We start from the raw sequence: 23885 nt of genomic DNA, 5'->3' as shown, positions 1-23885 counted from the left end.
GGGTGCTGTGAGACCAAACTTCCTTACTCCCCTGAACTTGGTGTGGTCAGCCCTGACTCAGGACTTCTAAAAGGAGTCTGATAGACTCACCGGCTTAGAATGGACACAAGACAGATGGCTGGGTGTCCGGATAAAAATATCCCCACACTAATGCTGGACTGCATCTCCATTTACTTCCGGCCTTGTTGTCTTTCCCCTTTTTATCCTATGAGCAGCAAACAGCTGATTCTCTTTGTTGGTACTGCCTACTGTGTGCTAGGCACTGGCCCAAACTGGTATGAACTGTCTGTGCACCCAACTACCAGATTTCCACCCGATTTCTACCTATGGTATTTGAGGGTCCAGAGGTCAGTACAATTCTACACCCACTGTCAGGCCAGGGCCTCTTTGCCCTCCAGTCCATCCCATCCTCTTAGCCTACTTTGGTCTAGATCACTGGGAACCATCATCCTTAAGGCTGCTCAGTCAGCAGGAGTTCTGTACAGTCAGGACCAATGGGAGGCAGAGATCAATGGTGGGCGCTCCTGGAAGGAGGGGTGGCTGCTGTTTCTGACACACGGCCTGTTAGACCCCTCTAGCTTTCCTTTCTCCACAGGCCTTTCACTTCCAGACAGTTCGTCTCTGTTCCTTTATCCTGGTACCTGTTTTTCCTGTTTGGATTCTCAGAGATGAACTGCCCTCGGTAAATACAGATTAGCCAATTCATTAGATGTGTGATGGGACTGCCTTCATTCTTTGATCCCGGCAGCACCCGTGAGAGGGAAGACAGTCACCATCTATGGAGCACTGTGCTGACTGCCAGACAAATGTTCTGTCACGAAACACTCGTAACAACCCTTGCTGTCTGGTGCCATCGCGACTCCCACTTGACAGATGGAGCCTAGACAGGTTGGGATGTTTGCCAGTGTAGCAGAGTTACACACCGATGAAACTGGAGTCCAAATCCAGGTGTACCTCACCTGACAGTCTGTGATTTTCCTTATTTCTGATGAATAAGGATTTGACCTCCTTGACTGGCTGAAGCCACTCCAGGGTCCTGAGATTAATCTCTTCAGGCTGCCCTTAAGGAAGAGCTGCAAACCACAAAGTTCAGAGAACCATTCATTTGTTTATTTATTTAGGCTCCCCTCCCCCCCCCCCCCCCCCCCCCCCCCCCGTTTCTGTGAGATGAGGTCTAATTATATAGCCCAGGCTAGCTTCAAACTCTTTTATCTCCTACCACAGCCTTCCAAGGGCTGGTACTACAAGGGTGCCCAACCACACCCAATGAACAGATTTATTGTCTCAGTTCTGCAGGCCTGTAAGCAGCCAGCAACTACAGCTACATCACACTTCGGGGTCACCCACTCCTGTCCATGTGTCAGAGGGCCACTTTCTCTAAAGGTTTTAGGGGACGATATGCCATAGGCATCTTCTCCTCCAGTTTCTGACTCCTTCTGTCTACTTCCCGTGTCTGCTCAGACCTCCCCTCGGTGTGTGCGCTCTGTGTGTGTTTCTGACGTTTTGGTTTCATGTGTGTGGGTGTTCTGCTTTCACACATGTATGTGCATCTCATGTGAGCCTGGTGCACTAAGTCAGGAGGTGTCTGACGCTTCGGAGCTGGAATTAAATAGCTGTGAACTGCCATGTGGGTGTTGGGGATCAGTGCCTTTAAACACTGGTCCACCTCTCCAGCCCTATGTGTGTATTTTTAGGAGTCTGTAGCCCAGGTTAGCCTAGAGCTCACTATGTAGCCCAGGGTAGCTTGGAATGCCCAGCAGTACCCCTGTTTCGGCCTATCAAATGCCAGGATTAGAGTCATGAGCCACCATGCTGGGCTGACATCTGAGTTTTGCTTAGAGAACCAAGGTTCCGAAAGTGATTTGTCCAAGGTCACATCACTACAGAGCTGCCAAAAGTACGGTAGATCTGCAAATAGGTAAGAGACGCTGGGTAGTGGTGGTACATGCTCTTGGGAGGCAGAGGCAGGTGGATATCTGAGTTTGAGGCCAGCCTGGTCTACAGAGTGAATTCCAGAACAGCCAGGACTAAACAGAAAAACCATGTCTCGAAAAAACAAAACCAACCAACCAACCAACCAACCAAATAAGAGACTCCAAAAACACCTGAATGCTAAAGACAAGCTGGGTGAGTGATTCTCAAACTTTACCCAAAGAACTTGCTAAAACCAAAATAGCTTCGATGGCTTCCTTTTTTTTTTTTTTTTTTTTTTTCTTCTTCCCTGGAGACAGGATTTCTCTGTGTTGCCCTGGCTGTCCTGGAATTCACTTAAAAAGACCAGGCTGTCCTCGAACTCAGAAATCTACCTGCCTCTGCCTCCCAAGTGCTGGGATAAAGGTGTGTGCCACCACCACCCAGCCAATGGCTTCTTTTTTTTTTTTTTTTTTAAAGATTTATTTATTTGTTATATGTAAGTACACTGTAGCTGTCTTCAGAGACTCCAGAAGAGGGCATCAGATCTCATTACAGATGGTTGTAAGCCACCATGTGGTTGTTGGGATTTGAACTCAGGACCTTTGGAAGAGCAGTCAGTGCTCTTAACTGCTGAGCCATCTCGCCAGCCCCAGGCTTCTTTTTTTAAATAAAGATTGTATATATTTTTATTTAATGTGTACGTATGTTCACCATGTGCATGCAGTGCCTGTGGAAGCCAGAAGAGGGCGTTGGATCCCCTGAAACTGCACTAAACAGCCAGTTGTGAGCCAGCATGTGGGTGCTGGAAAACCAACCCCAAACCTCTGCCAGAGCAGCTAGTTTTCTTAACCACTGTGCTAACTCCCTAACAGTCCCCCCCACCCCCACCCCCACCCCCGGCTTTTTATAACTTTTTAATGATAATTTTAAAGAAAAAATATCCTGACATATCTGATCTTCTAGGAAATGAGTATTGAGCCGGGTGATGGTGATGTCTCAGATGCAGGACCAATAAAGTTAAAAAACAAAATCTGGCCGGGCGGTGGTGGCACATGTCTTTAATCCCAGCACTTGGGAGGCAGAGGCAGGCGGATTTCTGAGTTCGAGGCCAGCCTGGTCTACAGAATGAGTTCCAGGACAGCCAGGGCTACACAGAGAAACCCTGTCTCGAAAAACCAAACCCAACCACACCAAACCAAACCAAACCAAAATCTGTCCTACTAAAATAAATGAATCATAAATGAAATATTACTGCTTCCTAACAGCTTCCTTTCTTCTCATCTGTAAAAATAGTGATTTAATACTAGAAGGTTGTAAGGAGTTTAATATAACACTTAATAAATAATGAACAAATACATCATAGAGTTTGCATAACTATAGATGTTAATAAAAGAATTTAGTACCGGCTGGTCACTTCTCTCCTGACAGGTCAAGGGTGTTGCTACCTTTTAAGTGACCCGTGGCAGCAGTGTCCAGTCAGCCCTTGGGCTAGGTCCTGATGGATCAGGACATTGTCTTTCTGCAGGGTCTCTACACTCTCAGGCACAAAACTGATTGGGAAAGAAAAGGTTTTTGTTTTTTTGTCTTTTGTTTGTTTTAGAGAGCAACCCCAGAGGTTGATAGCATACCTTTTGCCGACCTGAGGGAGTCATGTAGTTTTTTGAAGCTAAGGCAGAATCAGAAGCCTGGAGTCCAATCTTCCTTGCCCACCTGTGCCAGCGCAGGCGGAGTTTCCGTCTTTTACCCTGCAGCTTTGTTGCTGGAACCTCTCCTTTTCTACCTGTTGGTGTACGCGTATGGATAGCCTTGTTGCTACTCATTGCCCAGCTGGATCTAGTAAAGGAGACAGAGGTTACTGTGGGTCCCACAATACTTTGGAGTCAGGGGCTGAGCTTAGAGCCTACCCTCTACCCTAGGTCTGGATAGTCTTATTTATTTATTTATTTATTTATTTATTTATTTATTTATTTGGTTTTTTGGATTTGTTTTTTTCGAGACAGGGTTTCTCTGTGTAGCCCTGGCTGTCCTGGAACTCACTCTGTAGACCAGGCTGGCCTCGAACTCAGAAATCCGCCTGCCTCTGCCTCCCAGAGTGCTGGGTTACAGGTGTGTGCCACCACTGCCCGGCTGATAGTTTTATTTTTATTTTTTTGTTTGCTTTGCTCTTTGGTGCAAGGATTGAACCCAGAACTACACACTGAGGGTTTTGTTTTGTTTTTTCATCTGCACTAATGTGCTGGCTGATGCCAAGTCAGAGTGATAAGAAGGGGAGGGTTACAATGTTGCAATGAGGAAACCATCCCCACTGCAAAGGCGTTTTAGCCACCACTGCCAGAAGTCTTCATTGCTCTAAATCCGAGGACCTTCCTCTGTCCTCCAGTCTCTTAACCTCCAGATCTCACGCCCTCTCTCTTGGTTTCCATGAACCAAGGGTGCCTATTACTTTATTGACTAAACCTGTTTCTACACAAACTCTAAGGGTGGGGGGGGGTCAGATCAATACATAAATTGGCTAGGTTTCAGATGCCATCCTAGCATTGCTGTGATTAAGACCAAGACCAAAAACAACTTGGGAAGGAATTATTTGGCTTACGTTTCCCGGGTCACGCTATATCAGGGCAGGAACTGAAGTAGGGACCAGGGAGGACCGATGCTTACAGACTGGCTCAGCCTGCCTTTTTTTTTTTTTTTTTTTTTTTGGAGACAGGGTTTCTCTGTATAGCCCTGGCTGTCCTGGAACTTGCTCTGTAGACCAGGCTGGCCTCGAACTCAGAGATCCGCCTGCCTCTGCCTCCCAGAGTGCTGGGATTACAGGCGTGCGCCACCACCGCCCGGCTTCAGCCTGCCTTCTTATAGAACTCAGGACTACCCACCTGCCCAGGGGCAGCACCACTCACAGTGGGTTGGGCCATTACACATCAATCATTCATCAGGAAAATGACCTCCAGACTTGCCAGTCTGATGGGTACACATTCTCCATTGAGATTTCCTTTCAGATGATGCTAGTTCGTGTCAAACTGACAAAAAAAAAAAAAAAATCCAACCGGCAAAGATAATATCACAATCAGAGCTATGCAAGGGAAGATATCTGGGTGACCAGACAAGTCCTTGAGTGAGGCTCTTCAGGCATAAAGGGAAGGGTCTTTGGGTTAGTTGAGCCCAGATGCAAATCAGGAGGAATAAGCACAAAACCCACCTACAAAACAAACCCAGTGGGGTGAGATTTCAAATTCCAGTGCTCAGTCTTTTCATTGTCATTTGGTTTTATGCTATTGAGACAGTGTCTTTTCCATAGCTGTCCTAGAGCTCATTAATCCACTTGCCCGGCCCCTGTCTCCCAAGCGCTGGGATTAAAGGCATGTGCCACCATGGGGGGGGGGGTACGTTCTCAATCTTTGTAAACCAGGGAAGGCGGTGGCTAGGGGAGTCTCAGAAACTGGGCAGGAGGCCTCTCTTTTGTGCCATGTGGTTGGGTGGAGGGCTGCCCTCTAGTGGTTGTACAAGAGGTAACTATCACACCATAGACCTGGAGAGCCACATGCTTAGAATTTGACTGGAGTCTAGATTTATCATTTGTTCTTGTTTTCCCCACTTGTATTCCGTCAACAAGTATTTCTTCAATGTGGAGTATGTGCTAAGAAACATTCTGAAGGCTGCGGATTAAAGCGGTGAGACCTCTGTTAACCCAGTTGCTTTGGATTTAGCGTCCTAGAATTCCTTAGTCCTTACCCCATCTGAGCCCCATCCTCAACCTCCCATATTTTCATCTTCCCTTAGGTTCTGGCTCCTGACATTGCTGGCCCAGGCCTCAGCTCAGATGAGACCCCAAAGGTGTGAATGTGTTTAGTCTGCCCCTACAGAATAGCAAACCCCACGAAGGCACGTTTATTGCCAGCACTCCGGAGGCTAGGGCAGATGGCTCTTTGTGAGTTCAAAGCCGGCCTGGTCTGTATAATTAGTGCCAAGCCAGGCAGAGAGCTATGTAGTCTCAAAATTAATAAATACAAATGGGGACTAGCATTCTAAAATTAAAATAACAACCCTGTTACTATCCATCTTTTTTTAATCCTTTTTTATTTTGGATACACATTTACAGTCTTCTGAAGCATAATTTACTCGATGTGTGTCTTTTCTACAAGAGCATTGGCTGCAAGGGAGCAGGGAATTTTGTCCCTCTGTGTTCTGAGGCAAGAGTTCACTACTCCTTCAAACTCGTTATTTTCCTGTCTCAGTCTCCTCTGTGCTGGGACAGCTTAGGGATCGACTTTGTCCCTCTTATTCACAAGCCTACACCCTGCCCTCGGCACCGGGATCAGTGTTGGCACCCAGTAGCTGCTCAAATAACCGCTCACTGAACTCTAGAAGACCTCCGCTTGCTCTTTTTCCAACAGACCTTTTGCCACCTTGTTCCAAGGAGGAAACAGGCCTCAGGAGGCGCCCGGAGGTGACCTCGGATGGCCCAAGTCGAGAGCTCCGGGAGCAAAGCCATAGAAGCAGCTGCAGAGAGGAGAAGCAAGGCCTGTCAGCACGGGACGCTTCCAGGAAGGCGCGCAGGGGGCTGTGGGCGGAGCCGTCGGAGGCGGCGCGGGGCACGTAACTAGCACGGACTCCGCCCCACTGCTTTGTGGGCGGGGTCTATTAGTGGGTGTGGTGTATGCAAATAACCGCGGGTCGCCGGCCAATCGTGGAGCTCGCGGAGGTGCGGGGCTTCGGACCGGACGCCGGTCGGCGCGCAGGCTCCGGTCGCGGCCGCTTGGAACTTGCGAAGCGGTTCTGCAGCCAGCGCCTCGGCCTCCGGATCCGGTGCGTCCGGCTGCGGGACACAGGCTCGAGTGGGAGGCCGGCCGAGGTGCGGCGCGGCCCCGGGGCCGCAGCCTTCGCAGGCGCCCGCCGCTAGCCGCGCCTTCGCAGCGTACTCCATGCATCCCGAGCCTGCCCCGCCCCCGAGCAACAGCAATCCCGAGCTTCCCTTGAGCGGCGGCAGCAGCACTAGCGGCAGCCGCCGGAGCCGCCGCCGCAGCGGGGACGGGGAGCCCTCGGGGGCCCCACCGCTGCCGCCCCCGCCCGCCGTCAGCTACCCGGACTGGATCGGCCAGAGTTACTCCGAGGTGATGAGCCTCAACGAGCACTCGATGCAGGCGCTGTCCTGGCGCAAACTCTACTTGAGCCGCGCCAAGCTCAAAGCCTCCAGCCGGACCTCAGCTCTGCTCTCCGGCTTCGCCATGGTGAGCTCGGGCCTCCCTGCCCTCCTCCCCTCTTCCTGCTTCGGCCGCTCCCGCCCGCAGCCCCGACGGGGCCCACAGTTGGGAGCGGGCTGGGCGTGCCTGGGGTGAGGGGAAGAGCTGGGATATGCCGTCCTAGGCGCCGGAGGGGAGCCAGAGGTTGCTGAGCTGTGAGGGCGAGGTGGACGACTAGAGATAGAGCTACCCAGGCGCAGGTGTTTTCAGACAAGCACCTTGTTGCCGCAAAGAGGTTAGGGTTACAAAGAATGTTGCTTTCATGAAGTTGCTATGTAAGAAGTCTGCCCTGCGTGTAATCAGGGGGACAAGAAGGACGCAAAAGGTCCAGCCCACTGAGGACAGGTGTCAGGAGATGAAGATGAGAGCTACCTTGTGGCCGCGCCTTCCCACACACCTAAGGCCAGAAGGTATTACCAAGACTTTATCAAAAATTGGAGGGGATTTCCTAATACTTTCCACCTCCCCGTACTCCACTACCTCTATTACCCACTTTTGCCGCCGCCTCCCCCACCTCCGCCCCCACCTCAGCCTAGGGGTTGACAGCCACTCCTCACCCTCAGTTTCTTCTCCTGAAACTTGCCTCTGAGTCACTGGGTGTGGGGGAGGAGGGTGGGACATGTTCCCCTTGAACGGGCTCTTGCTTGATTAAGAGGTAGGCATATTTTCCTCCCCTCTAGTCCCAAGGAGGTAAGTCCAAGAAGCCTCTGCAGGAGGCGCCCCTGGAGACTGCAGGTTAGGCACCAGAGTTAACTCCAGGAATCTCCAGGCCTGGAGCTGAAGTGACAGAACAATGTTATTATCTTTTGATGACATCAACCTGGCATCAGTGGGGTCTGCCCCCCTCCCCTTCACCAGCACGCCTGCCTGCCTCCCCCATGAGTTAGCTAAGCCTTTGGCCTTGAGGAAGGGAGTGGCTGGCACCCATGTGTTTTCTTGGGAAGGGAGTGTGTCTGGGTCTCTTCCCGACATCTGCAGACAAGTGGGTCAGCACAGTTGTGAGCTTTAGAGTGCACTGGGCCAGAGAGGAGAGGCCAGGAGGAGGAGTGATATAAGTCACTCCTCTCAGCTCTGCCACCTGCGCTTGCTTGTCTGACCCCAGGCAAAAATCCCTCTCTCTTTCTCTCCCTGGACCTTGATTTCTTAAATGTCTGATTAAAAAACTATTCTTAAAAACTGACTTTAAAAAAAGAAGTTGGAGGAGACTTTTAAAGAGGAGAAAGAGAGTTGGGTGTGGCCTATAATTATAGTACTCAGGAGACAGAGGCAGGAGGATTGCCCGTGACTTCTAGACCCGCCCGTTCTACACAGCTAGTCTGGTAAACAGGACTTCTTGAACTTGGGTCAGCCGCCACCTAGGTCTTACTTTGGGCACACCACAGTGTCCAGTGAGAAGCAGGTGGGACCAAACCAAGGGGAATGAGAAAGCCGAAATGTTTCTTTGGAAGCTAAGAGAAAGTTTTAAGCTTGGTGGGGGGCACCTCGAGTATGATTTGTAAATTGTAACTTCTTAGACCCCAGATTAGATGAGGGTCAGACAGGGGACACTTCGCTACCCTCTCCTCTGCAGAAGGTCGAGCCTCCACTAAAAGCATAGAGGAAGGTAGAAGGCTGGGGTAGCAAAAACCTGCAGCTGGGCACGGGTGCATCCACACCATCTTGGGAATCTTGTTTGTTCAGCCTGAGTGGAGTAGGCTCCTCAACTCCAGATTGGCATCTCTTAAATTCTGCAGGCTATGAAGGGTTGAGTCCCAGAACTGCCTCCAATTTTGAGCAACAGTTTCATGAGGGCAACTAAGTACTTGCTATGAAGCTGGACTTGTAAGAACTCTGGATTCAGCCAGGCGGTGGTGGCGCACGCCTGTAATCCTAGCACTCTGGGAGCCAGAGGCAGGCGGATTTCTGAGTTCGAGGCCAGCCTGGTCTTCAGAGTGAGTTCCAGGACAGCCAGGGCTACACAGAGAAACCCTGTCTCAGAAAAAAAAAAAAAAAAACAAATTCAAAAAACAAAACAACAAAAAAAAGAACTCTGTATTCATGGTCTGAGGTCTGCCGATGCCCTGCCCCCACGGTGGACACCCAGCCCTTGAGTGAGCCTCAAGAGAGGAAGGGGTGCCTGGCCGCCCTGACGCCATGGTAACGGAGCGACAAGTTTCCTGGATTACTCTTCCCTTGGCTTGTGAGTCAGCACAACCAGCTTCCTGCCCCCAGAGGGCTTCCTTCCTACAAACCTGGAAAAGTAGAGGAGCTTTACTCTCCAGGGTTAGCCAGGCTGCCTAGAATGCCAAAGTCACCTGCTTATCCGTAAATCGAGGGTGAGGGAGAGTCTCCCAAGAGGCTTGGTGGAGATCGAGCCAATCCTAAGTTCATGATGGAAGGGTGTAGGCCAGGTGCCTGTAAAAGTTGGGGGTAAGAGTCTTTGAGGTTAGTTTTCTCCTGTGTACAGACGGGAGGACCTGTTCGCTCTTTGATTTGATGAGGGTTCACTGCAAGGGCCTGTGGGGAGCTGAAAGATTTCAGGATCTGATGATGGATCTGGTCTGCTGGTGAGACTCAGCAGATACAATGTCGGAGACCAAACGAAGGGAATGTGAACCTAGGTTAGATGTGCATCTTACGGTGTCCCTGGAGCCAAGAATATCCCCCTTGGGCAGGTGGTAGCACACATCTTTAATCCCAGCACTCAGGAGACAAGAGGCAGGCAGATCTCTGAGTTCGAGACCAGCCTGGTCTACAGAGCAAGTTCTAAAACAGCCAGAGCTACACAGAGAAACACTATCTTAAAAAAAAAAAAAAAAGAAAGAAAACAAAAGAGTTTCCTTCAGAGCCTAGCTTTAGGCTGTCTGTACCTAAGGTTACCAGAGCCTGACCCTGTCCCTGTCCCTGTCTAGGACTACAGTGATCATGCATAGAAGCCAGGCTGTAACATTAGCCTAAGCAGATGATAATTGGGAAGGTCAGCCCCGTGGAGTAAACAAAATGCCTTCCGCAACCCCGGATCAATTAGTTTTGGATTATCTTCCTTCTCGACTTCTGCCCGCCAGCCCCTTTTTGTTCCAGGTTCCAGAGCAGGTTCAGAAGTTTGGCTAAGCTTTCTGGGAAAATGAATTGGAAGGAAGTGCTCAAGTCATGCGACATTATTGGGTGTTTATGACATACCCGGAGATCAGGGTGGCCAGAGATGGGCAAGACGCTACCGTTACCACTTGGTACTAATCCCCAGAAATGATCACTAGTGCTGCAGTTGGTGGGGCCCTTGTACCATGCTAGTAACAGCAGTAAATGCTTCCGAGGTGTCCTCATGGCGTCTTCCTCCAAGCGTGGTTGTCCTGTTTGAAGGACATGCTGCCGTGAGAACTTGCTCGGGAAGCAGTTCTAGCCCTTGGGGTGGTGTCCATGGGAAAGGCAGCCTCAGAGGGGTAGGACATGGGGCCCTGAAGCTCCAGGTAGCAAAATGGGCACAAGGACAGCGGCTACCCAGGTGCTGGTGTCAGCCAACCTTCTTTAGGTTGTACCATCTTGGAGAAGTCCCTCAACTCCCTTGGTTAAGTGCTCAGTTCCCTCACCCATAAAGCAGTAGTAACAACAACAGCAACAACAGTCGTTGGCGTGAGGATTTGTTGGGTTGGTATTTGTAAGTTATAATACCTGCCTAGGTATCTAGGAAACTTGTTTACGCTCGTTGCCATGGCGTGGGGGCTGCTTTTTGAAGAATAGAAGGCTTGCAGTTCCAACCAATCACAGAGGATGGTGGAAATGAGGTCTGGAGAAGAACCTACCAAACGGGCAAGAACAGTCGCAATCGTCATGCCCCAAGTTACTATGGTGGCTCACACCTCTGAGCCCCAGTACTCAGGCAAGCGGCTCTCTGTGAGTCTGAGACCAGCCTTGTCTACATAGCGTGACCTGTTCTTAAACAAGAGCCCTGTGGTTGAAGACCTATCTAGGAAGTTTGAACTCTTGTGTGGGCAGCAGGGAGCTATGGAAGATTATAGATAGAGGCTTGGTGTGAATAATGTAACAGAGATGGTTAAAGTGGTTATTACGTAACTCTTACTGTGTCTGTCGGCTCAGACTCCTTCATTTCATTCTTGTCTAAACCTTACCTTAGCTCTTAAAGTTTGAGATCCACACAGGAAAACTAGGGCTCTGAATGGCTCTGAACGGCAGCTAACAGAACGGCAGTTCTATTGAGCTTTTTCTCCTCTCCCTCCTCTTGCCAATATTCCCCGAGCTGGTTGATAACTAAGCCTTTGGAGTCTGCCAGATGCTCGTTCTGCATGCAAGATTTGTATGCTGGCCAGTGTATATGGAATATCCCAAGGGGAGGTTGATGTCTGCTCAGCAGAGAAGCCTTCTGTGAAACTTCACACATGCCTGTGGCACTTTCTGGAATTCTCTCCTGGGAACAGTGAGGGGCCCTTCCCTTGATGGGTCCCTCCCTGACTGGAAAGGAAAAGCTCTTTTTAAGTAGGCTTACCAAGGCAGTGCTCTATTGATCTACAGTGGGTAGAGGATAGTCTGAAGGAAGCGGACTATGAGGTTAAAATGCAAATCAGCTGATTTTTCTGACAGCACTTCTGAGGGCCTTTTAATGTGCTTCTTGAAAGGGACATTTCAGACAGGCAGCACCACAAGCAGTGCTGATGTTTTTGTTTTTTAAAAGAGGATCTTTGTTTCTTTGAGATTGGATTTTTCTATAGCCCAGATCCTTAATTCTCCTGCCTCAGCTCCCTGCATGCTGGGATGGTCGACATATACCACCATGCCTGGATCAGAATCTGGAAAGGAGAAAAAGAGAGAGAGACAGACAGACAGAAAGACAGACCAGGCTGGCCTCAAGCTTAGCTTCTGCCTCCCAAATGCTGGAACCAGAGGTATTTGCCGACACCTCTGGTGATAAAATAAAGATTTAATTACTCTTAAGTTATATACAGTGATGGCTTTTACTGTGACACTCCCACTCATGTGTCAGTCATTATACCTTGCTCAAATCAGTCTCCCTCTGCTCCCCCTTAGAGGGTTCTTGTGTGACTGTTATTTAATCATCTCCTTTGGGGAGTGTTTGTCTCACTGTAGGGTTAGCCAGCTTTGTGTGTCTGGGCAGTGTGGTTTTCCAGGTAACTATTACACTCCATTATTGGCTTTGGATGATATGTAAATTAGTGGGTGTGGTCAAACGTAAGACCATAGCCTGAGGGCCCAAGTAGGTCAACCTTTGGTCTAAACGTCAGTCTCCAAACTCTACTAAAATAACTTTGGTGCCAGCCTTACTATTGTTTGTTTAGTTTGGGTTTTTTTGTTTTGTTTTTTTGTTTTGTTTGGTTTTTTCATGAGACAGGGTTTCTCTGTGTAGCCCTGGCTGTCCTGGAACTCACTCTGTAGACCAGGCTGGCCTCGAACTCACAATTCGCCTGCCTCTGCCTCCCAGAGTGCTGGGATTACAGGGGTGCACCACCACCGCCTGGCTGTTTGTTTAGTTTTGAGACAGGATCTAACTATGTAGACCAGGATGGCCTTTAACTCTTAGATCTGCCTGGCTGTGCTTCCCGAGTGCTGGGACTAAAGGCGTGCACCACTATGTCTGGGCCTGTTGTTATTTCTATAAATAATATATACAATTAATAACATATCGTGCTATCAGGAACATACCTAAAAATAAAAAATAAAAAAGTTAAAGCAAAGGCAGTGGCGCGTATGCCTTTAATCCCAGCAGCCCAGGCAGCGGCAAGTTGTGTGAGTTCCAGGACGGCCAGAGCTACACAGAGAAACCCTGTCTCAAGAAACCAAGAAAGAAAAAAGGAAGGAAAGAAGGAAGGAAGGAAGGAAAAGAAGGAAGGAAGGAAGGAAGAAAGAAAGAAAAGAAAGAAAGAAAAGAAAGGAAGAAAAGAAAGGAGAGAGGGAAGGAGAGAGAAAGGAAAGAAAGAAAAGAAAAAAACAATTCTTGTTTTTCTGAATGTCCTTGACACAGCAGAAAAGCTATAGGGATGCTTGGGGGTTTAGCTCAGCTGCAGACCATGCACAAAGCCTCTGGTTTGAATCCTAGCACCAGAAAGGAAAAGGAAAGGGCTAAGGTTGTCCACGGGAAGCTGAGACAGGAAGGCCATGAGTTCAAAGCCCGCCGGAGCTGCACAGCAAGCTCCTGTCTCAGAAACAACTGAGAATGGGTGCCGGAGACGTGGCTCAGTAATGAAATACACTTGGTGCTTGTCTTAGGGTTTCACTGCTGTGCACAGACACCATGACGAAGGCGACTCTTATAAGGACGACATTTCGTTGGGGCCGGCTTACAGGTTCAGAGGATCAGTCCATTATCATCAAGTCGAGAGCATGGCAGCATCCAGGCAGGCATGGTATAGGAGGAGCTGAGAGTTCTACATCTTCATCTGAAGGCTGCTAGCAGAATACTGGCTTCCTGGCAGCTAGGATGAGGGTCTTAAGCCCACACCCACAGTGACACACCCACTCCAACAAGGCCACACCTACTCCAACAAGGCCACACCTAATAGTGCCACTCCCTGGACCATGCATATTCAAAACATGACACAATGTTTTTATAGAGGGGACCTGCTTTGAATTCCAACACCCACGTGGCTGCTTACAGCCATCCATTATGTTCTAGGGGTCCAACACCCTCTTTTGACCTCTGAGGCCACTAGGCATATACATAGCATATGTTCAGGTAAAATGCACATAAAATAAGTAAATCTAAAAATTAAAAACCAAGTCAACAAATTAAAGACGTGATGAGAGGCGGAATGAACCACCAGATGAGTCTCTGTCAAAAAAACAAAAAGAGCTGGGCAGTGGTACTGCACGCCTTTAATCCCAGCACTTGGGAGGCAGAGGCAGGTGGATTTCTGAGTTCCAGGCCAGCCTGGTCTACAGAGTGAGTTCCAGGACAGCCAGGGCTACAGAGAGAAACTCTGTCTCAAAAAACAAACAAACAAACAAACAAAAAAAGTCGAGGACCCCATGGTGCTCAGTCTGCAGGATCAAACCTTTACTCAGGAAGAGACAACTCATCAACAGAAATAAATTTGGGGATTGGGATACACACCTTTAATCCTAGCACTCAGGAGGCAAGACAAGTGGATCTCAGTGAGTTTAAGGCCAGTCTATATAGCAAAGTAGAGGTATCTCTCCTTCAGGTTTTTTTTTTTTTAAGATTTATTTATTCATTATATTTAAGCACACTAGCTGTCTTCAGACACACCAGAAGAGGGCATCAGATCTCATTACAGATGGTTGTGAGCCACCATGTGGTTGCTGGGATTTGAACTCAGGACCTTCAGAAGAGCAGTCAGTGCTTTTAACCACTGAGCTGTCTCTCCAGCCCTCTCCTTCAGTTTTTGAGAAGCCAGCTAGAGGATCAGCACACCCTACCCTGACGCAAATATCACTTGGCGATTCCTCTGCATCTACCCTCTTGGATTAAGGAAGGCTGAAGACCAACCCTTTAAGAAAGCTGGCTTCTTCCCTCTATTGGCCCAGGGCAGGTTGGGACATTATTTGATTTTCTAACATCCCAGGAATTCTCAATAAAAATTTTAATACTTAAACTGCAGGGGGAGGAGGGGTAGTGAGCGCGAGCTCATAAGAATAGACCGCATTGGCAGTCTTCAAGAATACGTGGTGTTTAGCGACACTTTTGTTTGTTTCATAAAAGAGTGCATATCTATTTTTAGAAACATTTGGAGTACTGGACTGCCATGGTCCAGAGAATCTGCAAACCACCGGACTGGATTCAGATCTCTCTTACAAGATGGTCTGTATTTGGAATGGAGTTAGCAAATCCAGACAACTCAGTGAAACCCATGTGACTGAAGCTTGGGGTTCTACCTGAGACTACAGCTGTCTACTGTCTCACAAGGGTGAACAGGAAGAAGAAAGCTGTGTTTCCTACTGGGGTCCAGGAGTTGGGCATGGCAAGGGCGAGGGGGGTTCTCTCGAAAGTATCAGGATCACCGGGATCCAGGTGTTCAGGGTATCCATGGAATCCAACAGGAAGGTATAGGTGGTTGGTATTTAGGTGGGGTGGCCACATGTCTGGTCAGGTCAGCCAGGGCTTGCCTTCCACAGGATCAATAATCTTTTTTTTGTTGTTTTCTTTTTATTTTTTCTCCAGACAGGGTTACTTTGTGTATCCGTGGCTGTCCTGGAACTCACTCTATAGACCAGACTGGCCTGAACTTACTATGTAGACCAGGCTGGCCTCCAACCTGGAGATCTACCTGTCTCTCTCTGCCTCCTGAATGTTGGGATTAGAGCCATGTGCCACCCCTGCCCAGCAAGATCAATAATCTTTAGCCTCTGCTTCAGGTTTAAGATGCCCAGTATCTCCATGAGGATCTGTAGGCTGGTGTGATTTGGGGCCCATGGTCTGACCCGTCTGTCAGGCCCTGCACAGCTGGGTTAGTGAAGGCTTGCTGGCTGGCTGGGAGCTGTTTATTTTGGTCTAAGAGTCCTGCTCCCAGCTATATTTACCTTGTGAATCTGCATGCAATCTAATCTGATACGATCTCTGGGACATGGCTGGGGCCCTGCATGTCAGCTGCTAGATTCTTCCAGGGCTCCCCACACGTCACTCTTCCCACTCTGCGGGACAGATCCATCCCTGATGGGAATCATTCTGGAAGAAGACCCCTAATGCCTGTGAATCAGGATTCATGATGATACCAGCCACCCCTTGCTTCTTGTTCAGAATCTTTTTTTTTTTTCCTTTGTTAAGTTTTTTAAGACAGGGTTTCTTTGTGTAGCCTTGGCTGGCCTAGAAGCCATTCTGTAGACCAGGGTGACCTTCAACTCAGAGATCCTCCTGCCTCTGCCTCCTTAGTATGAGGACTAAAGGGTTAGCACCACCAAGCTGGCCAGCATTTCTTGTATGCAGCCCTGTGGCCCCGCACTTGGTCTTATCTGGGGCAGTGGTGCATACAGCCGGCCTGTGTGGTTGGACTTCCAGGAATGGTAGATGAGGGTAATAGCGTTTCTTCCGGAGCATAGCAGCAGGTTCTTCCTCTTCCACGGAGAACTCAGCCTTCCTTCAGCCCAAGGACGTGAGGATACCCAAACCGTGTGTGCGCCTCAGCTGGGTTTAGTGGTCCTAGTGATACTGTCCTGCAGAGATGCTCACTTGGCCAGGTCTTGGGTGGAGTGCTTGCCCCCAGGGCCACGTTGGGAGCTAGCGTTGCCTCAGAAGGACCTGTAAGGCCTGAATGAGGAAGAGCGTGCAGGCCTGGGGGCCCTGAATGAGGAAGAACATTCAGGCCTGGGGAGGTTACCATTTCTTCTCCACTCCGAGCTCCTTGTTTTTCTTTTTAACTAAGATTTATTGAGCTTCTCCAGTGGCTGACTCTGTGCTAAACATTTACACATCCAAACCTCATTTAACCTCGACCGGCCACCATGTGAAGAACCACACCGTTATACACAGGCTTTAGAGTGGCTGTGAGCTCCTCAACACTACCCTAGAGCAGGGTAGCTCCCGTCCTATAATCAACCTCATTTCTGAGACTCGGTTTCCTTATTTGAAAGTGAGTAGTGAGTGAACAAGTATCTGTGTGTGTGTGTGTGTGTGTGTGTGTGTGTGCATGGGACCCAAGGCCCTCGCCACACTAGGCTAGCGTGCCTCTGCTGAGCTACAGCCTCTGCCCCCATTAATGAAAATCACTAATAATAATCATTGTGCTGGGTGGGCAGTGGTGACACATACCTTTTGATCCCAGCACTCAGGAAGCAGAAGCAGGCAGGTTAGAGGCCAGCCTGGTCTACACAGTGAGTTCCAGGACAGTCAGGGCTACACAGAGGAACCCTATCTTGAAAAACCAAAAACAGACAAAAAAGAATCAATACTCTAAAGGTCATGTGCCCGGTTATGTTTAAAGAGCATTTCATGTTCATTAACTCTGAAACTTCATAACCATCATAAGCAGACTTCCACTTTTATGGAAAAATCTTATGCAAAGACTGGGGTATTGGTAATTTTAAATACTTGCCTAGGGGGTCACCAGCTTTGTAAGGTGAGGCACAGGTTTTCCGTTCAGCTTTGTGTTGTGGCTCTGTGTGTTTAAAAGTTCTACGAAGGGGACAGTATGTCACTTGGAGGTCACTGGGATGCGGGGATGTATGCAAACCCAGCCATAAACACCCCCAGCATCCGACAGACAGACAGACCAGCCCTGCACCCTGGCCTCCACCCCAGTGGGTATAAGCAAGTGGACCAGGGGCAGTTCCACCAAGCTCTCTCTGCCTTGTCAATTCTCAGGTTTCATGTTCTGGGATAGAAAGCCAAAACAGGAAGAAGTGTGGGGGTGGGGAAGAAGCCGGAGGTGCTGTTGCTGAGGTACCCAGCTTCTCCAGGTTGGGGGGGAGGGGAGTGCGTCCGATGTGCCTTGCCTTTGCTGTCCAGTGTCCCTCACCCGACCCGCATGTGCTGAGTTGCCCAGCCCCCTTGCCCGCATGGGCTCAGAAGACTTGTCAGGGTTGGCGTTAGTCCACCAGGGAATCTTAAACAACCGTCAAAATTCTCATGGCAGTGCTCCAAATTTACATGAACTTGAAGCATTTTGTAAATTCTCAGCCTGAAGCCATCCTCACTCTTGGTGGCCCTGGCAGTTCTTAGGCAAAGGCCTTGAAACACGGTTGAAATGTTCTGAGAAGGCTTAGGGATGTATTGACCCACTGGGCTGTTTGAATGCAGGCTCCTTTCCCCAGACTCTTGGGCTCTGTCTCTGCTCTCTGGAATCACCGGTCCATCTAATGGAGAGTATTGGGTCTGGACCAAAGCTCTAGAGTGAGACTTGGAATGGCTCTGGCTTGAGAACCAGTTCTACTATTGACCTGCTTCTCTCCATCTGAGCCTGCCTATCGGGAGGAGGAGGGAAAGAACTGGAGAATGTCACGTAGCCTGAGATGGGAGTGAAGGTTTTAAACTGAGCGGTGATAAAACCCATTTTTACTGTGGCTCCACGCAGCAGGTATTTGATAGAGGGCTTCGTGCATGGGAGGTAAGCGTTCTATCCACCTAGGTACAATCCCCAGCCTCCCTTGATGCTAATGTCATTTTCTTTGCTGCCCTTGACCCTTCAGCCCACACGGGAAGGGAGACCCTGGCAATGTCCCCAATTGCCTGCTGCTCCTGGTGGAAATCTGATGAGTCGGCGGCTCCTTTGCATGAGGGTGATTTATTTGCGAGACCCAAGTGTAAAGAGCAGGTGGCAGGTCCTGATTATGCCCCCGGTGACCCCAAATCCTCAAGTCTCCAGGAACTGGGGAGCAGCCAGTGAGCTCTGGGGGCCTGAGGAGGAGATGCCATGGGGCTGGCTGGCGCCTCGCCAGCCAAGATACAGGCAATGGGTTGGGCCTGTCTGTTCTGAGAATCCTCTCGCGGTTCCCTGTTGGCCTGTGTACTCTGTTCTCAGAATGGACCTGGATGTGACGTGGCAAGGTCTTCACTTCTCCAACCTATTCCTTGTCCTCATAGTGGGACAGGAAATTGAGTCCTGTGTAGGTTTGAGAGTGTAGGTAGGGATAGCCCTATGTAGTCCTGGCTGTCCCGGAACTTGCTCTAAAGACCTGACTGGCCTGGAACTCAGAGATCCACCTGCCTTTCCTCTTGAGTGCTGGCATTAAAGGCCTGTACCACCACCAGTTGATAGTTGAATTTAAAAAAAAAATTAATGTATTTAAATTTTTTCTTGCCCAGGAGAGGTAGGTAAGCAGGCGAAGGTGCCTACTGCCAAAATTGGCATTCTGAGTTTGATTCCTAGGACCCACGAAGTAGAGAAAGAAAGAAAACTGCCTCCCAAGGCAAAGGCAGGCAGATCTCTGAGTTTAAGGCCAGTCTGGTCTACAGAGCAAGTTCCAGGATGTCCAGGGAAGGCTACACAGAGAGACTGTCTGGCAGAAAAAAAAAACATATAGTGTGTATAATATACTTTACCTGCGTTCACTGTTATGATTGACAGTGTTCCCAACTGAGAGTTATTTACTATATACCGAGAACTTATTTTTTTACTCATTCGTTAAAATAATTCTGTGAATGGGTCAAACCTATTTTCTGTATGTGGTGAGGCCGGGAGACACTAACTTTCTAAGGACACACAGCGCTTGCTTTCCTCATCAATACTGTTTTGTGACTTCATGAGCCGGAGAGGGTGGGCTTTAGCATTCCCAGGAACTGAGACTGAGGCCTAAATGACCGATAGGATTTGAGCGAGCTGTTCACGTCCCTGTTCCCCTCCCATAGGTAGCGATGGTGGAAGTCCAGTTGGATACAGACCACGACTACCCGCCGGGGCTGCTCATTGTCTTCAGCGCCTGCACCACGGTGCTGGTGGCCGTGCACCTGTTCGCCCTCATGATCAGCACCTGCATCCTGCCCAACATCGAGGCCGTGAGCAACGTGCACAACCTCAACTCCGTCAAAGAGTCGCCCCACGAGCGCATGCACCGCCACATCGAGCTGGCCTGGGCCTTCTCGACGGTCATCGGGACGCTGCTTTTCCTGGCGGAAGTGGTGCTGCTCTGCTGGGTCAAGTTCTTACCGCTCAAGAGGCAAGCGGGCCAGCCAAGCCCCACCAAGCCTCCGGCACAACCAGCCGTCATCGCCAACCACAGCGACAGCGGCGGCGGCATCACCCCGGGTGAGGCGGCAGCCATCGCCTCCACGGCCATCATGGTTCCCTGCGGCCTGGTTTTCATCGTCTTTGCCGTTCACTTCTATCGCTCGCTGGTCAGCCATAAGACGGACCGACAGTTCCAGGAGCTCAACGAGCTGGCCGAGTTTGCCCGCTTGCAGGACCAGCTGGACCACAGAGGGGACCATTCTCTCACACCGGGCACCCACTATGCCTAAGCCCACACCTTCCCACTGGCCCTTTGAGGCCTTGGCCTTATGCCCTTCCCCATGACCTTGTCCTGGCCCAGTCTGGAGGACGGCCTGTGCAGGCGGCTGGCTTCACCAGGGCAGAGTGTGGAAGGACGAGGCTTAAAAAAAAAAAGATCACGGCACTTGGAGATTTTCTTCTGTGAGAATAAGCTCTCCCTGTTCTTCAGCTCCCCATCCCCCCTCCTGGTAGGACGGGGGTGGGGGTGGGGGGGTGGAGTGGGGACAGTTGCTCTCTTTGTCCCTTCTCTTCCCCTGCACCAGTGCCACCCGGATGCTTCCTGTCCTGTCCTAAGCATCCTTACTTGTTAGCCAAGTGTGTGTGTGTTAAGTGTGTGTGCGCGTGCGCAGGTCTCTCTCTCTCTGCGTGTATGTGTGCATGAGTGTGCGCATGCGCACTTAATATGTACACATAAAATATATTCACAAGGGACACCTCTTTCTCATGTCTATGTTTGTTGGGTCTGGTAGAACGTCCAGTCAGGTGAGTCACTAAACAAGTCTTTTTTTTGTTTGTTTGGTTTGGTTTTTTTTTGTTGTTGTTGTTTTGTTTTTTTTAAGATTTATTTATTATATGTAAGTACACTGTAGCTATCTTCAAACACCCCCAGAAGAGGGCATCAGATCTCATCACGGATGGTTATGAACCACCATGTGGTTGCTGGGATTTGAACTCAGGACCTTTAGAAGAACAGTCAGTGCTCTTAACCGCTGAGCCATCTCTCCAGCCCTTGGTTTGGTTTTTTGAGACAGGGTTTCTCTGTGTAGCCCTGGCTGTCCTGGAACTCACTCTGGAGACCAGGCTGGCCTCGAACTCAGAAATCCACCTGCCTCTGCCTCCCAAGTGCTGGGATTAAAGGTGTGCACCACTACTGGAAGGGGCTCAGGGACCAAACACTAACCTGTCAGGGTCAGAGCCCTAGGATCAGTCCAACAACTCAACAAAAACTGTTGCTGGGGAGGGAACCCAGGAGTTCGACAAGGCACTCTCCTAAGGAGTTCCACTCTAAGACAGGAAACTTTGCTTGGAAAATTCCTACTCAAAAGAAACCTTCAGGGATACTAATTAAAATGTGTACCTAGTTGTTTCTTTTGGAGGTAGTGACACTCTACAAAGTCGCCAGAAGACCAGAAACGGGTGTGCACACACTGAACGACTGTTTCTAGGAGAAATTCAAAGTTAGGTCCCTGAAAGCCTTCGGTCACAGTAGTTTTGTTATATGTGATTAAGACATTATGTTGTATTAGGTGTCATTGAGTTTAAAGACTACATATATTGCGGGACAGGAGAGATGGCTCAGTATTTAAGAGCATTTGGCTGCTTTTCCACAAGACCCAGGTTTCATACCTAATATGCCAGTTGCAGCACACAACCATCTGCAACTCCAGATCCAGGAATATCCAATGGCCTCTTCTGGCCTTTATGATTACTAGGCATGCATGTGGTTTACAGACATACAGAAAAGGCTTTTTTTGCCTTTTTTGGGATGGGGAGGGGGGACTTCGAAACAGGGTTTCTTTGTGTAATTCTTTTCTGTCTTGGAACTTTGTAGACCAGGCTGGCTTCAGACGTTTACAAAATCCACTCCCAAGTGCTAAGATTAGAGGCGTGCACCACCACCACCACTGGGCCACATTAAAAACATTTATTTTTTTTTAATGAATGCTATATCGGGGGCCGGAGAGATGGCTCAGAGGTTAAGAGCACTGGCTGATCTTCCAGAGGTCCTGAGTTCAATTCCCAGCAACCACATGGTGGCTCACAGCCATCTGTAATGGGATCTAGGGCCTTCTTCTGGTCTTTAGGCATACATGTAGGAGACTGCCATATACATAATAAATATTTTAAAAGAATGCTATATTGCGGCTGGCGAGGTGGCTCAGTGGTTAAGAACACATACTGCTAAGTTCAGTTTTGAGTGTTGGCATCAGGCACTCAAACTCCATTACTCCAGTTCCAGGGTATCCGTTGCCACCTTCTGGCCTCAGAGGGAACTGCACACATGTAGTGTATATACATATATACATAAAAATCCTTTCTATGACTTGAGATCAAAGTGTTCAGTGGTTAAGAGTGTTTGCTGCTTTTTGAGAAGACCTGAATTCAGTTTCCAGTGTCCACATAGGGCAGCGTATAATTCCAGCTTCAGGGGACCCAACAGCCTTTTCTGGCTTCATTGGGCAGTGCACACATGATGTGTGCTGGCACCAACACACAGATAATCCTTGTCAGCTTAAACGGGACCTTCTGAAACCAAGGATATTACCATTCCTGAGAACAGGATTTTTTTTTTTTTTTTGTAGCCCAGGCTGTGCCTTGGTCTTCCAGGAACATCCACCTCCCACATGTTGGAATTAACAGTGATGCTGCATGTCTTTATTGGGTGCTAGGAGTGAAATCAAAGGCACTTCTATGCTAGGCAAGGACTCTGTGCTGTCTAGATCGATACCCCAAATTTAGGAAATTGAATTTTGTATATTGCATTTACCACCTGATAACTCAGATTCCTACTTGCCCTAGGAATGCCCCTTTCCCTCCATTCCATTTGTAGTCACCAGTTGTCTCCTCTTATTCGGACCCATCGCATGGCTTTTGTCTTTTCAAATAACTGAGCCTTGGGAGGTTTTATTAAGAGAGCTGAATATAGCCCAGGCTAGCCTTGAACTCACTGTGCAGTGGATTACCTTGAACTAAGACTCCTCCAACTCCCAAGTTGTGGGCTTGCTGGTATATACCCCCATGCCAGGGGTCTTGCAGAACTAGGGCACAAGTTCAGAGCCATGGGAGTGCTGCCCAGGCTCTCAGCTGCCACCCCCAGCCCATCATCATTTTTTTTAAATGTGTATGAGTGTCTGCATGTATGTATGTATGTATGTATGTATGTATGTATGTATGTGTATCACGAGCATGCCAGGTGCCTCTGATGGACAGAAGAGGGTGTCACATCACCTGAGAACTGGACTGACAGGTAGCAGTTAGCTACCATGTAGATGCTGGAAACAAGGCTAGGCTCTTCTGTGGGAGCAGCGGTGCTTTTATCTCTGAGCCATCTTGAGCCGTCTGTCCAGCCCAGATATTAACATTTTTTTTCCTAAAGCAATCAGACCTATGGTTTTACAGAATGCCTTGGGGTTTACTTTCTCTTAAGGTTTTTTTTTGGGTTTTTTGGGTTTTTTTTATGTTTTTTTCCTGGTTATAATCAGATTGTGCATTTCAGTAGGAATACCCTCTGAGGGTTTATCAATCCAACTGAAACAAAATAGGACTAGTTAGCTATTTGTGTGTGTGTGTTGGGGGGATGCTCTAAGTACTGTAATGCTCGTCCAATCCTCCCCTTCTCAGAAAGTTAATCATCACTGTGCAGCAGACAAAAGTTGCTGCTCAGGAAAGTTAAGGTAGTACACCTCTGTGTCACGTAACCAGATAGGCACAAACAAACAAACCAAAAACGATTTATCTTGGTTAATGGTCTCAGAGATGTTACTTCTTCATGATGGAGGGGAAATGGTGGGGGGGGGGGGGGACCAAAAGGATGTCACCATGGCAGCTGTGACCTCCCCGCCAAGCTCTGCGCCCGCGGCCCCCCCCCCCACATGTATCATCACTTTCCAATAATGCTATCCTGGGAGCCACAGAGGAATGACTCCCTGCCATCGATTAGGTCAGAGACCTTGTGAGCTAATCGCCTTTGGAAATGCTCAAAAGGTCCCCAGAGGTGCTTTATTAATCCCCAAGGCTTTTCCTTATCCAGTCAGGTTGACAGTGAAGATTAACTCTCACTACTAACTTGCTAGGGCTTAAACCTGCAAGGTGGCTCAGAGTCCAGGACCTCCAAAGACTTCCCTGG

General features: G+C 49.1%; 2 protein-coding genes across 3 annotated transcripts in view; one reads left to right on the top strand and one right to left on the bottom strand.

Annotated features, from left to right (window-relative positions):
• Kdm2b (lysine demethylase 2B) overlaps positions 1-6538 on the bottom strand; it is a 146679-nt gene extending 140141 nt beyond the window's left edge. Inside the window, exons 1-2 of one of the 2 annotated variants that reach the window (XM_052168301.1) lie at positions 6308-6538; positions 3543-3747 (exon numbers count right to left, since the gene is read on the bottom strand). In XM_052168301.1, coding sequence (XP_052024261.1) covers positions 3543-3734 — 192 coding nt within the window. In that variant the 5' untranslated portion in view covers positions 3735-3747; positions 6308-6538. Of the gene's footprint in view, positions 1-3542; positions 3748-6307 lie in introns of those variants that run through there. The other variant, XM_052168297.1, reaches the window with a different exon arrangement.
• A 115-nt stretch (positions 6539-6653) lies between these two features.
• On the top strand, positions 6654-23504 carry Orai1 (ORAI calcium release-activated calcium modulator 1). Its single transcript, XM_052168308.1, has 2 exons — positions 6654-7139; positions 19399-23504. Exons 1-2 carry the CDS (start codon positions 6834-6836, stop codon positions 20005-20007), a joined length of 915 nt encoding a protein of 304 aa, XP_052024268.1. The 5' UTR covers positions 6654-6833; the 3' UTR covers positions 20008-23504.
• The last annotated feature ends 381 nt before the right edge of the window (positions 23505-23885 follow it).

The sequence above is a fragment of the Apodemus sylvaticus genome, chromosome 22 (genome assembly GCF_947179515.1).
Source record: "Apodemus sylvaticus chromosome 22, mApoSyl1.1, whole genome shotgun sequence".
NCBI classification, from domain to species: Eukaryota; Metazoa; Chordata; class Mammalia; order Rodentia; family Muridae; genus Apodemus; species Apodemus sylvaticus.
Note: the sequence above shows the minus strand (reverse complement) of the source record. Positions and strands in the feature narration are given on the sequence as shown.